The sequence below is a fragment of the Corylus avellana genome, chromosome 8 (assembly GCF_965113065.1).
Source record: "Corylus avellana chromosome 8, dhCorAvel1.hap1.2, whole genome shotgun sequence".
NCBI classification, from domain to species: Eukaryota; Viridiplantae; Streptophyta; class Magnoliopsida; order Fagales; family Betulaceae; genus Corylus; species Corylus avellana.
The window spans coordinates 17,306,664-17,319,167 of NC_142497.1; the positions used below are offsets into that span (position 1 = coordinate 17,306,664).

General features: G+C 33.1%; 2 protein-coding genes across 2 annotated transcripts; one reads left to right on the forward strand and one right to left on the reverse strand.

The window, feature by feature from the left end:
- Positions 1–236: 236 nt before the first annotated feature.
- Positions 237–799, forward strand: LOC148584207 (uncharacterized). Its single transcript, XM_088519303.1, has 2 exons — positions 237–430; positions 516–799. Exons 1-2 carry the CDS (start codon positions 345–347, stop codon positions 721–723), a joined length of 294 nt encoding a protein of 97 aa, XP_088375429.1. The 5' UTR covers positions 237–344; the 3' UTR covers positions 724–799.
- Positions 800–4,335: 3,536 nt separating this feature from the next.
- Positions 4,336–6,333, reverse strand: LOC132164383 (pentatricopeptide repeat-containing protein At1g77170, mitochondrial-like). The gene has a single exon (XM_059574887.2). The coding sequence runs from the start codon at positions 5,856–5,858 to the stop codon at positions 4,422–4,424; it is 1,437 nt and encodes a 478-aa protein (XP_059430870.2). The 5' UTR covers positions 5,859–6,333; the 3' UTR covers positions 4,336–4,421.
- Positions 6,334–12,504: the final 6,171 nt, after the last annotated feature.

The following is a 12,504-nucleotide window of genomic DNA, read 5'->3' on the forward strand; positions in this document are numbered from 1 at the left end:
TGCAGTTTATATATATATATATATATATATATATATATGGTCGCTAATTTTGCCAAAGAAAAAAAAAACAAAAAGAACAAAAAGTAGACAATTTAAAGCATGCGTCCTACAATATCAGATTGCACACCAATTGGCTTTAAATGTCTTGAGAGGGACACAGCACCACAAAGAGAGAGAGAGACCAGACGAACGCATCTCCCAACATAAAAGTCCCAAACTAAAAATTCCGATAAAACTAAAAAATTAAAATAAATAATTAAAAAACCCCGATATTTATAGTTTAATACTCTTTTCTCTCTCATTTCTATTCACAGCACTCCCCAGAAAAAGAAAAAGAGAAAAATATGCAGTCCATGTCGAACCTCCAAGGTTCCTATGGCCTTCCTCTCTGTGTTTCTGGGATTGCCCATCACCTCACTCTCTCTAAAGAGTATTTGTTTTTACAACTCTCTCTCTCTCTTTCTCTCTGAGAATACTATGATTTTCATCTCATCTTGATTTTCCTGGTGGCGCAGGATAGCAGATCATGATCTCAGAAGGGAGACTATAAGGCGCCAGAGATCACAAGCCAGAAGGGAGCTGCATGGAAATCAAGAAATGAATACTCAGCTGGAGAGGGTGGTTGGAGAGATCGAAGAAGGTGAGGAGGTTGATGGAGATCTGGCTGGTGTTCTGCATGATCTTGCCCGCTGTTTTTTGGCTTGTACAGCTAAAGCTGCTTAAAAATTCGTTCTTTGAAATTTTTACCATGTTTTGACATGCTGTTTTCTGCTCTATTTGATTTTATATTTCTTTTTTATCTTTGTGTTTGATTTAGTTTCTCTGTGATCTTGCTTTGATCTGCTTATTCTTTGTTGTTTTTCTTTTGGAGTGATTCTAATTTCTCTTTACATGCACAACATATGGAGATCATAGATGTCAGAAAACTGAAATTTTTTTAGCATTCGGATTTTTTCAGGTCCATTTTCATATAGGAAAGGTGGTTTAATTTAGCAAATATTTGATTCTAAATGGTGATCACAGTGTGGTAAATTAATAGTGCCTTTTTTGGATTGTTATAGGGATTAGGGACTTAAAGATTTGACATGTTTGTCAAAAAAATTTAAAAATATTTTTTGACTTTTTAATTTCAAAATGTCAAAATACACTTTTAAGAAAAGTTTGAAAATAAATTTTTTTCTAAAAAGAAAAAAAAAATAATAACTTTAAAAGTTATATTTTCAACCTAATTTTCAAACATGCCCTAAGAGCATTTTCAATGGCGGCTTTTGGATTTTTTTTAAATTTAAAAAATAAAATTAATTGTTTTATTTTTTTATCCAATTGCACTATACAATAGCTTTTGTTATTTTTTTACATATCAACTAAAATATTATTTCCTTACCCTAAATTTTTTTATAAAATTGTAATACAGTCATCAATGAAAGGCAACGAGATAAGAGACAAGAGAAGATAGAGAAATCATTTGTATTAAAATAATGTATAGGAAAGGTATAAAATGAAGCCTTTTTAGTTATCTACACATTTGGTAAAATTGTAGCACTCTTAATGTTTAGAGAATAGATAGGGTATCTGCTGTGAGTGAATTTTTGTGATTTTTTTTACTTTTATTTTATTGTTTTATATAAAGAATGAAAGGGATTATAAAGAAGCTGCTCAGAATGTTCTAAATAAATAAAATTCATGAACCTGGCTCTTATGGTACAAAAATTTCAAGTAATAAAATTTGATATTGTGTACCGTAAATATACACGACATTGTTAATCTTAAGATATCATTACACCAACTTAATTTCGTATTGAATTTGTGATAAAGGGTAAGAGTTTTTAATTTGTTGAAAAATAGATGCACCTTAAAACATTATATTAGAATTCCTTTCCTTTTCCTTCCCTTTTGGTAAGGTTTTTTTTTTTTTTTGGTGTGGTAAAACGTGAAGGTAAAAATAAATTTAGTTGAAAAAGTACTAGAAACATGTGAATAAAAGAGTTTTGCCACCAATGACTCAATGAGGCGACAATATGACGTGAGATAAAGATAGATCATGTGAGGAGAGAGTGTGGTCACATCATAAGGCCATGCCGTGAGTCTTCGATTAGATTTGAGGGAGGCGATGTTCGTTGTTGCGATCCCAATCCTTATCATGGTGGCTTTCATCGAATTTATTAAAGAAAATGCAAATGTCAATATATCGCTCGAGCCCGTGACTTTCGTAGGTTGTATTTGTTAAATGGCAACATCAGCAATAATACATCATTTGAAAAAAAAAAAAAAAAAAAAAAAAAAAGTAAGTTTAAACCTTTATATATTCCATTATAAATACACCTATTTTGGCATTTAACCACAAATGTTAGGGGTGAACAGTTACTAAATTTTAATAACTGCAATCACTCTACTTAGGCGGTTAGTAGTTATTTTATAATCAATGGTTAGCGCATTTTTTATGAGTTTTTGAGTTTTTTGCGGTATTTTGGGCCTTCATTGTGCCTATTTTTTGGGCTTATTTAAATAGTTTTTGGTCAAAGTGGTCCTAAAAATAATGAATATAATAAAACTTTATCCCTATTTAAAATGACACTTAACACCAAAACGGTGTCGTTTTAATGTTATATTTTTAATATAAAATATATATTTATATTGTTATATATAGAGAAATGCTAAACATCCTAAATTTTTATTCCAAAAGTTGGTTCTCAAATAATGTGTCATCATCCCATGAGATGGTGATACATCCAAAATAATAAATTACATTAGATAGTGACACATCATTTGGAAACTAACTTTGAAATGTGTAGTACTTCTCTTATATATTAGCGTAAGATGTTAATGGTTATTAACTGCTTTTCTACACCCCTAAAACCGCTAATGGCCCTATCCTAAACGGTTAGTGGTTGCGGGGCTACCAATTAAGTTTATACCTTTATATCCCAATGAACACAAGGAAATATGTAAAAGCCATGAACCCAAAGGGTAACGAAAGAGGAATGAGAAGTGTTGGGTTAAAGATAAGGGTGTCAAGGCGATTACGGTTAGCGGTTATTACGCCGCTAATCGCTTTTTCAAAATTGGGCTTTTTTATTGGGCATTTTGGGCGTTTTTGGGCTTTCTTTAGGGTTTTTTGGGCTTCTTTTTTGGGCTTTTTGGGCCTTATTGGACTTTTTTTTACCCTTTTTTTTTTTTTTTTTTTTTTTGTATTTTTGTATTTTTAATGTCTTCTTGGGCCCAATTGCTATAAAAAGAGCCCATATTGAAAAATCAAAAACATTTGACCCAACATTTAACTTCTTTTTTTTAAAAAAAAAAAAAAAAAAAAAAAAAAAAACAACGACAACAACAACAACAACATATTAAAAAAAAAAAATAATTCAACACAACATATAAAAAAAAGTTCAGAATTCAGACAACTGTCACAACATATAAAAAAAAAATATAAAAAAAGTTCAACACAAAACATATAAAATAAATTCAAATAAAACATTAAATGATACAAATAAAACATTAAAACTTCATCAATCCTCTCATTTGGTCATATTATATATGTATTATTTATTATTATATAATCATATGATTTAATGAGCCAAGTCATCATATGATATAATCATATCAATTATAGTGATAATATATAAATTACTAAAATTATAATGATAATACATTAATACTTAAATTGTGTTTATAAGTAACATTGTTTAATTCAATATCAATTACTTAATTTGATATTATATGAATTATATATCATTGTACATTAATAATATGATTCACTTGAAGTCTTGAATAAAATATTTGGATTGTCATTGAATCATATGATTAAGTATTGATATTATACATTTATATTTTTCATATGCATATGTAGACTTATAACATATATAAACTTATAAGTTTATAGACTTATAAGTTTATAATATACATTGGAAATAAGTCTTTAGATATTTAATTGTTGTATTAGTATGAATTAGTATACTTATAAGTTATGTCATATTATATATGTATAATTTGTTATTATATAATCAAATGATTTAATGATCAATTGATCATGTGATATAATCATATAAATTATAGTGATAATATATTAATACTCAAATTGTGATTTAATTATTTTTAAAAAAAATTGTAATTTAATGATCAAGTGATTATGTTATATGTATAAATATTTTTATAATTATAATTATAAAAATATATTATATAAAAAGGCGGTTAGCGGTTACGGTTAGTAAACCCAATAACCGCTAGGCGGTTATAGCGGTTAGGCGGTTAGCGATTAGCGAGCAGTTTTTAACCGCCCGTATTGACACCCTAGATAAAGATTGGGTGCAAATTCTGCAACTCACTAATAAATCGTTATTAACTTAGAATGTTTTCACAAAAATGGACACAATTGGAAGGTGTAAGGAAGACTCCAATTTACAAAACAAAAATTCTGGGTTTCACTATGAACTGGTTGCCAAGCTATAGCCAGGAATCTTAGCAAGACTTCTCTGCTTCATAACCTCTCTTACCCTCTCAACCTCTTTCCACAAACCTCTGCTGGCATAGATATTTGATAAAACTACATAAACCCCATCATTCCAAGGTTCCAATTCTCGCAAGTGCTTAGCCACCCACTCCCCTATCTTCACATTCCCATACTTCTCACAGGCACCCATCAAACACCCCCATACTACTGAGTTCGCCTTCATCGGCATCCCCTCTATCATGTCTCTAGCCTCATCAAACAACCCTGCACGGCCAAGCAAATCCACCATACACCCGTAATGTTGCAATTGGGGCATTATCCCATAAACATTCTTCATCGTATGGAAGTAATGTTTTCCCTCTTGCACCGTCCCACCATGCACGCAAGCGCTAAGCACCCCAACAAAAGTCACATGGTTTGGCATCACTCCTGCCTCTCTCATGCACTGGAAGCATTCTAGTGCTTCATCCACATGCCCATGCATCGCATAACCCACAATCATGGATGTCCAAGACGATACATTTCTTTGCTCCATCCTCGAAAATACTTTGTAAGCTAAGTCCATCCGACCACATTTTCCATACATGTCTACAAGCGAATTCAACATCAAAATGTCCGGTTTTTCAATGGATTTAGCTTGGAAAGCGCATTTATGCAATTGAAGAGCCAAACCCAAGTCCCCAAGACTTCCACAAGCCGATATTACACTAACCAGAGTCACGTCATCCGGAAGGAACCCACATTTCCTTAGTTCCGCGAACATTTCTATCGCCTCTTTGGCACGGCCACCTCGAGAAAGGCCTCCTATGATTGCATTCCAAGAACCCAACTTTCTCTCACGGTTTTGCTCAAACACCTTATGCGCATTTTCAAATTCTCCTGCTTTTGAGTACAGGTTGATGAACCCACTCTCACAGTACTCGTTGGACTCCAACCCGACCCTTATGGCCACAGAATGAAGCTGCCGACCAATCTCAGTGGCAAAAAGTTGACACACGGCTTTCAAGATGATTGGAAGCGTATAAGAATCGGGCAAGACCCCGGCTCGTGACATGGCAACGTAGACACACAGCGCTTTGCTAGGAGCATCTCGCCTTGTGTATGATCTTATAATGTTGTTCCAATGAAATGATGCAGGGTACAAATCTAGGAGTTGGGTCCGGAGAATATGTGCATAAATTTGATTCAGTTCTGATAAGTTACTGCAATTTGACAATTGGGTCGCTATGACTTTTGCTGGATCTTGAGTTGAATCATAGGGTCCCAGGTTTGTTGAAGATTCAGCATTGAATTGAGTGTCAAAAGGGGAGCTACTAGTTGAGAGACTTTGATTGAAATGGGAAAAATTTGCGAGGAATTTGGGTGGCTGTGATTTAGAAAGCCTGAGCAGGAGGGGCAGAATGGAACTCATAAGTCTAGGAGTAAATTATCTGGCAAAATGAGCTTAACCATCATTCTCTTAAATCACCCCCCTCCCTACAAATTTCTCATAATACCAACCACAGAAGAAAGGAATCAATAGAAAATAAATTAAACTGAAGGTTTTGACAACGAGAAGTATCAATTTTGATTATAAGCGCCAATGCCTCCTTTGGCAAATGAGATACAACATTAAGATTTCAAAGAAATAAGCTTCTTTTTTTTGGCACGGTTTCTCGGGAACCAAACAAAGAGGCGAGAAAGTAAAAGAGTAGGTGGAAAATAGCAAAAAAGATAAAAGAAGGAATATGAACCTCAGGGGAACTCAGCGCCGAGGCCTTCGCAGATGAAAATGGCGTTTCGGTATACGAAATGACGAAGGCTGTTCTGTACGCAGTCAGTGAGTATTGCTTCCATGGCTGCCTTGATTCTCACAGCGAGGAAAAAAACGGGGGGTTTCTGGTTTTGGGGGCTTCTTTTAGGTTCAAATCAAGGCCGCACGTGTAACATCCAATTTCAAAAACCAAAAAGAGGCACGTGAGAGTGATTGGGAAATGGAGGAACCACCCCCAAACGTCCAGACCCGTCGATTGCGGCCAAAACCACCACAGGCCAAATAGTGTGATTAACAGATTTGGGGTGGTTTCAGCAAACCCATTTTACAAGTTGGGCTGGCTAGCCGCTCTTTTTTTATTTTATTTTTTTAAAAGTTAATTAAATTTATTTTTTAATGTTTTTAATTATTTTAATTTAAAATTTTATGTTTTTTTAATTTCTAATTAAATATATAAACATGTCTAAATTTTTGAACAGAATTTAAAAAGAGATATTATTTACGTTTTTAACTATTATGGAGATACTATTTGTGATACAAAACGAAATAAAAAAATAAGATTATTAAACTAAAGGAGAAAAAAGTATTTAACCCAAAATTAAAAATTTAATAATCTAAATTAAGGTTTTTTAACATTTGAAAAAAATAAATTCAAAAAAAGCAAAAATCATAAAATTTTGTGAAGTATATATATATATATATATATATAGTCGATTAAGGGAATGATTGGGGCGGCTGTGCTCGCGAACACAGTAGTTGAAATGTATATATAGTCGATTAAGGGAATGATTGGGGGCGGCTGTGCTCGCGAACACAGTAGTTGAAATGTGGGGGGCAAGGATGGCGAAGAAAGTAGGCTACTGTTTTTTGGTTCTACTCTCATAAAGTGAATCAACCTTTTGCCGATAATGACCCTTACCCTAGGCCCCAGCTTCTTTGCCTTTCTACCTCATTTATCCAAGTCCTTTTAAACATGATGCCGTCAACTTATGAAAAAATTTCAAGAAGAGTGGTACGGGAAGAGTATTTCTAGCAATTTTTTCGTTATTTTTTTAAAAAAATTTAAAGATTTAAGTTACTTTTTACTTTTTTATGTCAAAATACACCTTAATAGCTTTTCTTAATCATTTTCTATATCATTAAAATATTTATTTATTTTTAATTATATTATATATATGAGATGAGAGATGAGAGAGAATTGTGAGACATAAAAGAAGAGAGGAGAGAGGAGAGATAATAGAAAATCATTTTTTTTTTATTTTAATAATTATAAGGACCGCAATAGTGAAACATAAAACATTGGGTTCTACTGTAGCAATCATAATGTTTAGGGTTCATTTAGAGAGTCCGTTGTGAAATTTTTTTACAATTTTTTAGACATATTTCCTAAACTTAGGGAACAAACTCCCTTATAAGGAGTCTGCTGCGAATGCTCTTACATTGGGAATAAGAAGAGGGTAAAATAGTTCCAATAAAAAGTGAAATTACCATTTTACCCCTATTATAACTAATAGGTTTATCTCTAGTTTTTTTTTTTTTTTTTTTTTGAACTTCCGGTCCATAACATTCGTGCTACCAACTTTAAAATGTCATATCGGAGTTCCTTAAACGGGAAATATTAGGAGTTTTTATTGTGTTTTTTTGGTGTTTTCTTGATCTTAAGTGGATAATATTTCTTAAAAATCAAGTTAGAGAAATAATAGTTTTTTTTTTTTCTTAGAAAATAATATACACCTAAGATCAGAATTATAAATAAGATATTCCGTGAGCAATGGAGGGAAAATAGGTAATGTGAGCCATAAATTATTTCTTTTGCTTTTGATTTTTTTTTTTTCCAAAATACCCATATTTGTAAAGTTGAAATACCTTAATTGCCCCTTAATCAATAATTCACATGAGTTGACTATTGGATTAACGAAATGTCATCAAAATGCTCGCCCACTGTTTGAGATAATGCCCGGTAAAAGATGTCTCTCATACACGACTATGATAATGGGCTTGGCCCAAAATGATTGTTGGCGTGAGACTGTTGAGGTTTTTAAGGATGAGAAATACACACATTTTAAAATTTCTTCTCAAAAGTTAATTTTTAAATAATGTGTTATCATCTCATGAGTTGGTGACACACTTCTCAAAATAATAAATCTCATGAGATAGTAACACATTATTTAGAAACTAATTTTCAGGAAGAAAATTTAGAATATGTAACACTTGGATATGAAGTTTGCAGGTGTGGTCCTTATTTGTAACTGGGATCTAATGGTTGAGATTAAGTGTTAGTAACAAATATGATCTAACAATCATAATTAAATTATCATTATTTGTAACTGCGATCTAACGGTTATGATTTAAGTGGATTTTTATTCAAACGGTCAAAACTTGTAAATTGTAAGATATTTCAATGTTCGGCTTTTGTAAATTTGTAGATATTTTTTTATAGATGGATAAATAAAGGAAAAAAAAATACACAATACTCTTTTTAAACTGCCACCCACTTATTAATGTATCCCGTAAACTACTAACTGTGTCAATGTCCCCCTAAATTATTAACAAAATGAAGACAAAAATACCTTTCATTAAATTAAAAAAACTCTACAAATTAGAATTTTTAAAAAATTATAAAACTAAAAAATAAAAAATTATTTATAAGGATACGTTTAAAAAATTATTTTTTAAATTTTTTTTATAAAAAAATATAGAAATTAAAAAAAAATAAAAATAAAAATAAAGGAAGAAAAGAAAATCCAATTTATAAGGATATTTTTTTAATTCTTTTTTTAAAAAAAAAAAATAGAAAAATTAAAAATTAAAAAACGGAAAAAAAAAAAAAACTACAAATCAATTTATAAGTATAGTTTTTATTTTTTTTATTATTTTCAAAAAATTTTAATTTTAAAAATTTTAAAAATATATAAAAGTAATTTTTGTTAGACAAAAAAATTAAAGAGCTAATTTATATATATATAAAAAATTATTATTTTATTTTATTTTTTGGGGAAACTTCAGAAAACCCCCCTGAAGTTCCAGCCGATTTGAAAAACCCCCCCTGAATTTCCAAAGCTCTCACTTAGACCCCCTGAACTTTGGTTTTCTCTCACTTTGGACCCCTTTAACATTAAACTACGTCGTTTTGGATGTTTTATACCCATTTTACCCTTCCCCAAAACTATGTCGTTTTGTGTCCTAAAATCACAACACATATCCAGCCCAAAACGACGTCGTTTTAAGCATAATTTTTTTTTTTAAAAAAAAAAAATGTAAAATATATAAAAAAAAAAAACACAGGGTGGCTGTAGCCACCCCCTGGCCGATCTGGGGGTGGTCGAACCACCCCCATGGCCAAGGGGGTGGTCCGGCCACCCCCTTGGCCAAAAAAAAAAAAAAAAAAAAAGGGGATGGGGTGTTTTTGGGGGTGGCCGGACCACCCCCAAGGGGCTGGGGTGGTTTCGGCCACCCCATACCGGCCTTATGGGGTGGCCGAAACCACCCCCAGCCCCTTGGGGGTGGTCCGGCCACCCCATATGCACCCTCCCCCCCCCCCCCGCTTGTTTTTTTTTTTTTTTTTTTTTACCCTTTTGGGGGTGGGCGGACCACCCCATGGCCAAGGGGGTGGTCCGGCCACCCCCAGACCGGCCAGGGGGTAATTTTAGGACACAAAACGACGTAGTTTTAGGGAAGGGTAAAATGGGTATAAAACATTCAAAACGACGTAGTTTAATGTTAAAGGGGTCTAAAGTGAGAGAAAATAGAAGTTCATACGGCTTAAATGAGAGTTTTGAAAATTCAGGGGGGGTATTTCAAATCGGCTGGAACTTCAAGGGGGTTTTCTGAAGTTTTCCCTTATTTTTTACTTTTTCTCCTAATTTATAAGGATATTTTTGTCTTATTAAAATTTTTTAATGATCATTTTTGTCTTTTAGCTGGCCTTAGGGGGACATGGACATTTGTTGGTAGTTTAGGGGGACATTGACATAATTCGTAGTTTGACGGGACATTGACATTAGAATGATAGTTTGAGGGAAGTATGTATATTTTTCTCATAAATAAAAAAATATTTGTTTAAGTACATGAAAATTACGGATCATGATTCTCAAGAATGTAAAGAACTCTAATTTATAGGGGTTTTTTGCAGTTTTTAATAATTATTTTCAACTTAAATGCTTCATATTGATTGATTCGACATTTATAATGTTTGATATATATATATATCAATCTTAGTATCACATGTGATAAACGTTGAACTCAGAAAATCTAAATCATTTTATTCGAAAATAATAGTTATGATTCAAAGAACTCTAATGGGTTTTGATAAATAAAATTAGTAATATTTAGATTAGGTTAAATAGATTTATTAGGATAAAATTATAAAAATTAATTTTAAACTAAAAGATCCAAAATTTGACAACTAAGTATTTATCATTTTTTTTCTACGCATATTTATCATTTTTTTTAACGATATCTCTTCATTGATATAACAAATAAACGAGGCAAAATGCTCTCTCTCTCAATACAATTTGAAATATCCACAATCAAAACACTATCTATGACACACACAACAGTCTCTCGGGCTAATAGAAGATAATATCTTTGAATATCGCTATCTCCATCAGTTTTAAATATGTAGCAAACTCGAGCAAATCACGTTTCTAGCCACTGCCCGATCATTGATGTTTTTCTTTTTGGAAACTGATCATTGATTTTTGGGCTTGTTCTGTAGATTTTTGTAGAATGATCTTCAGCAAGGATTTCTCCCGTTAGGGTGGAAATCCAATGGAGATTAAGAGAATTTGAGAGACAACATAAATCAGGAATTGTTACAAAATGTGTTCTCATGAGACTCTATATATAGAGTTTCAATCACAACTCTTAACCAAGAGTTGTATCCTCTTATTAGATAACCTGCACCTAGAAGTTATTACCTTCCTGTATGATTAATTAGGTGTGACCACACTTAGAATAGTGTGATCACCTTATGCACCATAATCTCCCACTTGATCATACTATTATAATTGGTAATGAACTCTAGTTGTACATGATTACCTTTGGTACCACAAAACATGTCAACTCTTTATCTGCTAGTGCTTTGCAGATAGTAGTCAGATCATAACATTCTTGATGTGTGCAGACTTATGTTATTTCATTTGATTGCACATTTTTACCATATGTGTCTAATTGACGACATACTAGTTAGGGGTGTCAAAAAATACCGGCAAACCGGGACCAGAATTGGTTCCGGATTCGATTGGAAAAAAACAAAAAACCAGAGACCCCGGTTCCAGTTCCGGTTTTTGGCACCCGGTTATAACCGGGTAACCGGGTGCATATATATATTGCTTTTATTTTTACTTTTTAGTGTTTAGTTTAGCTTTTAGTATGGGGAAACTTCACTTACCCCCCACAAACTTACGTGCATTTTGCAAACTTTGATTTACTTTCACTTTCTCCCTTCCGTTAGGATTTTCTATGAAATCCTAACAGAGCTCCTCTCACGTGCCGCACATGTGGTTTACTTTTGCTAAAAGACCCATTATACCCCTACCCCTTGAAGACAGAACCTTAAGTGTCCTTCTTTGTTATGAAATTTTTTGGATTAAAACCTCTTCTTCACCATTTTAGAGGACGGGTTTTCCAGACAATCCCAACCAGTAGCTGCAACACCCACATGCAACAGCTTTGAAATGAATCTCAGGCTCTCCATGGAAGAATTCTCCTACAACCACAACCACACCAACCCTCCTACCCATGAAGACGCTACAGCTGCAGCCACTGATCTGAACACCGACAACGCAGAGCTTCGACGAGTACAGACCCCCGCCGTTCTGGTACGACTGGTCGTGATACGGCGATAAAGTTTGGTGGATCGACTCCATTATCAAATCATACATGAAAATTAAAACATTACACTACTACATCAATTTCTTGAAAATTTAAACTAAATGACTAATTAGGCGTCAATGAAACAATACCCATTCAATTACCCTAAATCAACACTCACAACCCAACATAAATTAAGAGCAATCGTGAACATAATCTTCCAAAATTAGTCTTAATTGTCATATGGGTATATCAAAGAAGAAAGGTTGGACGCCTCCGTAGCTTTCCTGCTTGAAGTCTTGAGGGTTCACGAGAGGGTGGGGGATATGGCTATTGTGTTCGATTTGATGCAAAAACAAATCATTAACAGGAACTTGAAGACCTATTTAACTATTTTTAAAGGCCTTTACATAAGAGGTAGGATTTGGCAATCACCAATTGTGCTAAAAAAGATGTGAAAAGCTGGGTTTTTTCTCAATGCATATTCGTA

Coding starts and splice junctions, on each gene's coding strand:
- LOC148584207 (XM_088519303.1), top strand. CDS start 345: ATGCAGTCCATGTCGAACCTCCAAGGTTCCTATGGCCTTCCTCTCTGT. Junction 431..515: donor CACCTCACTCTCTCTAAAGA/GTATTTGTTTTT, acceptor CTGGTGGCGCAG/GATAGCAGATCATGATCTCA.
- LOC132164383 (XM_059574887.2), bottom strand. CDS start 5,858: ATGAGTTCCATTCTGCCCCTCCTGCTCAGGCTTTCTAAATCACAGCCA.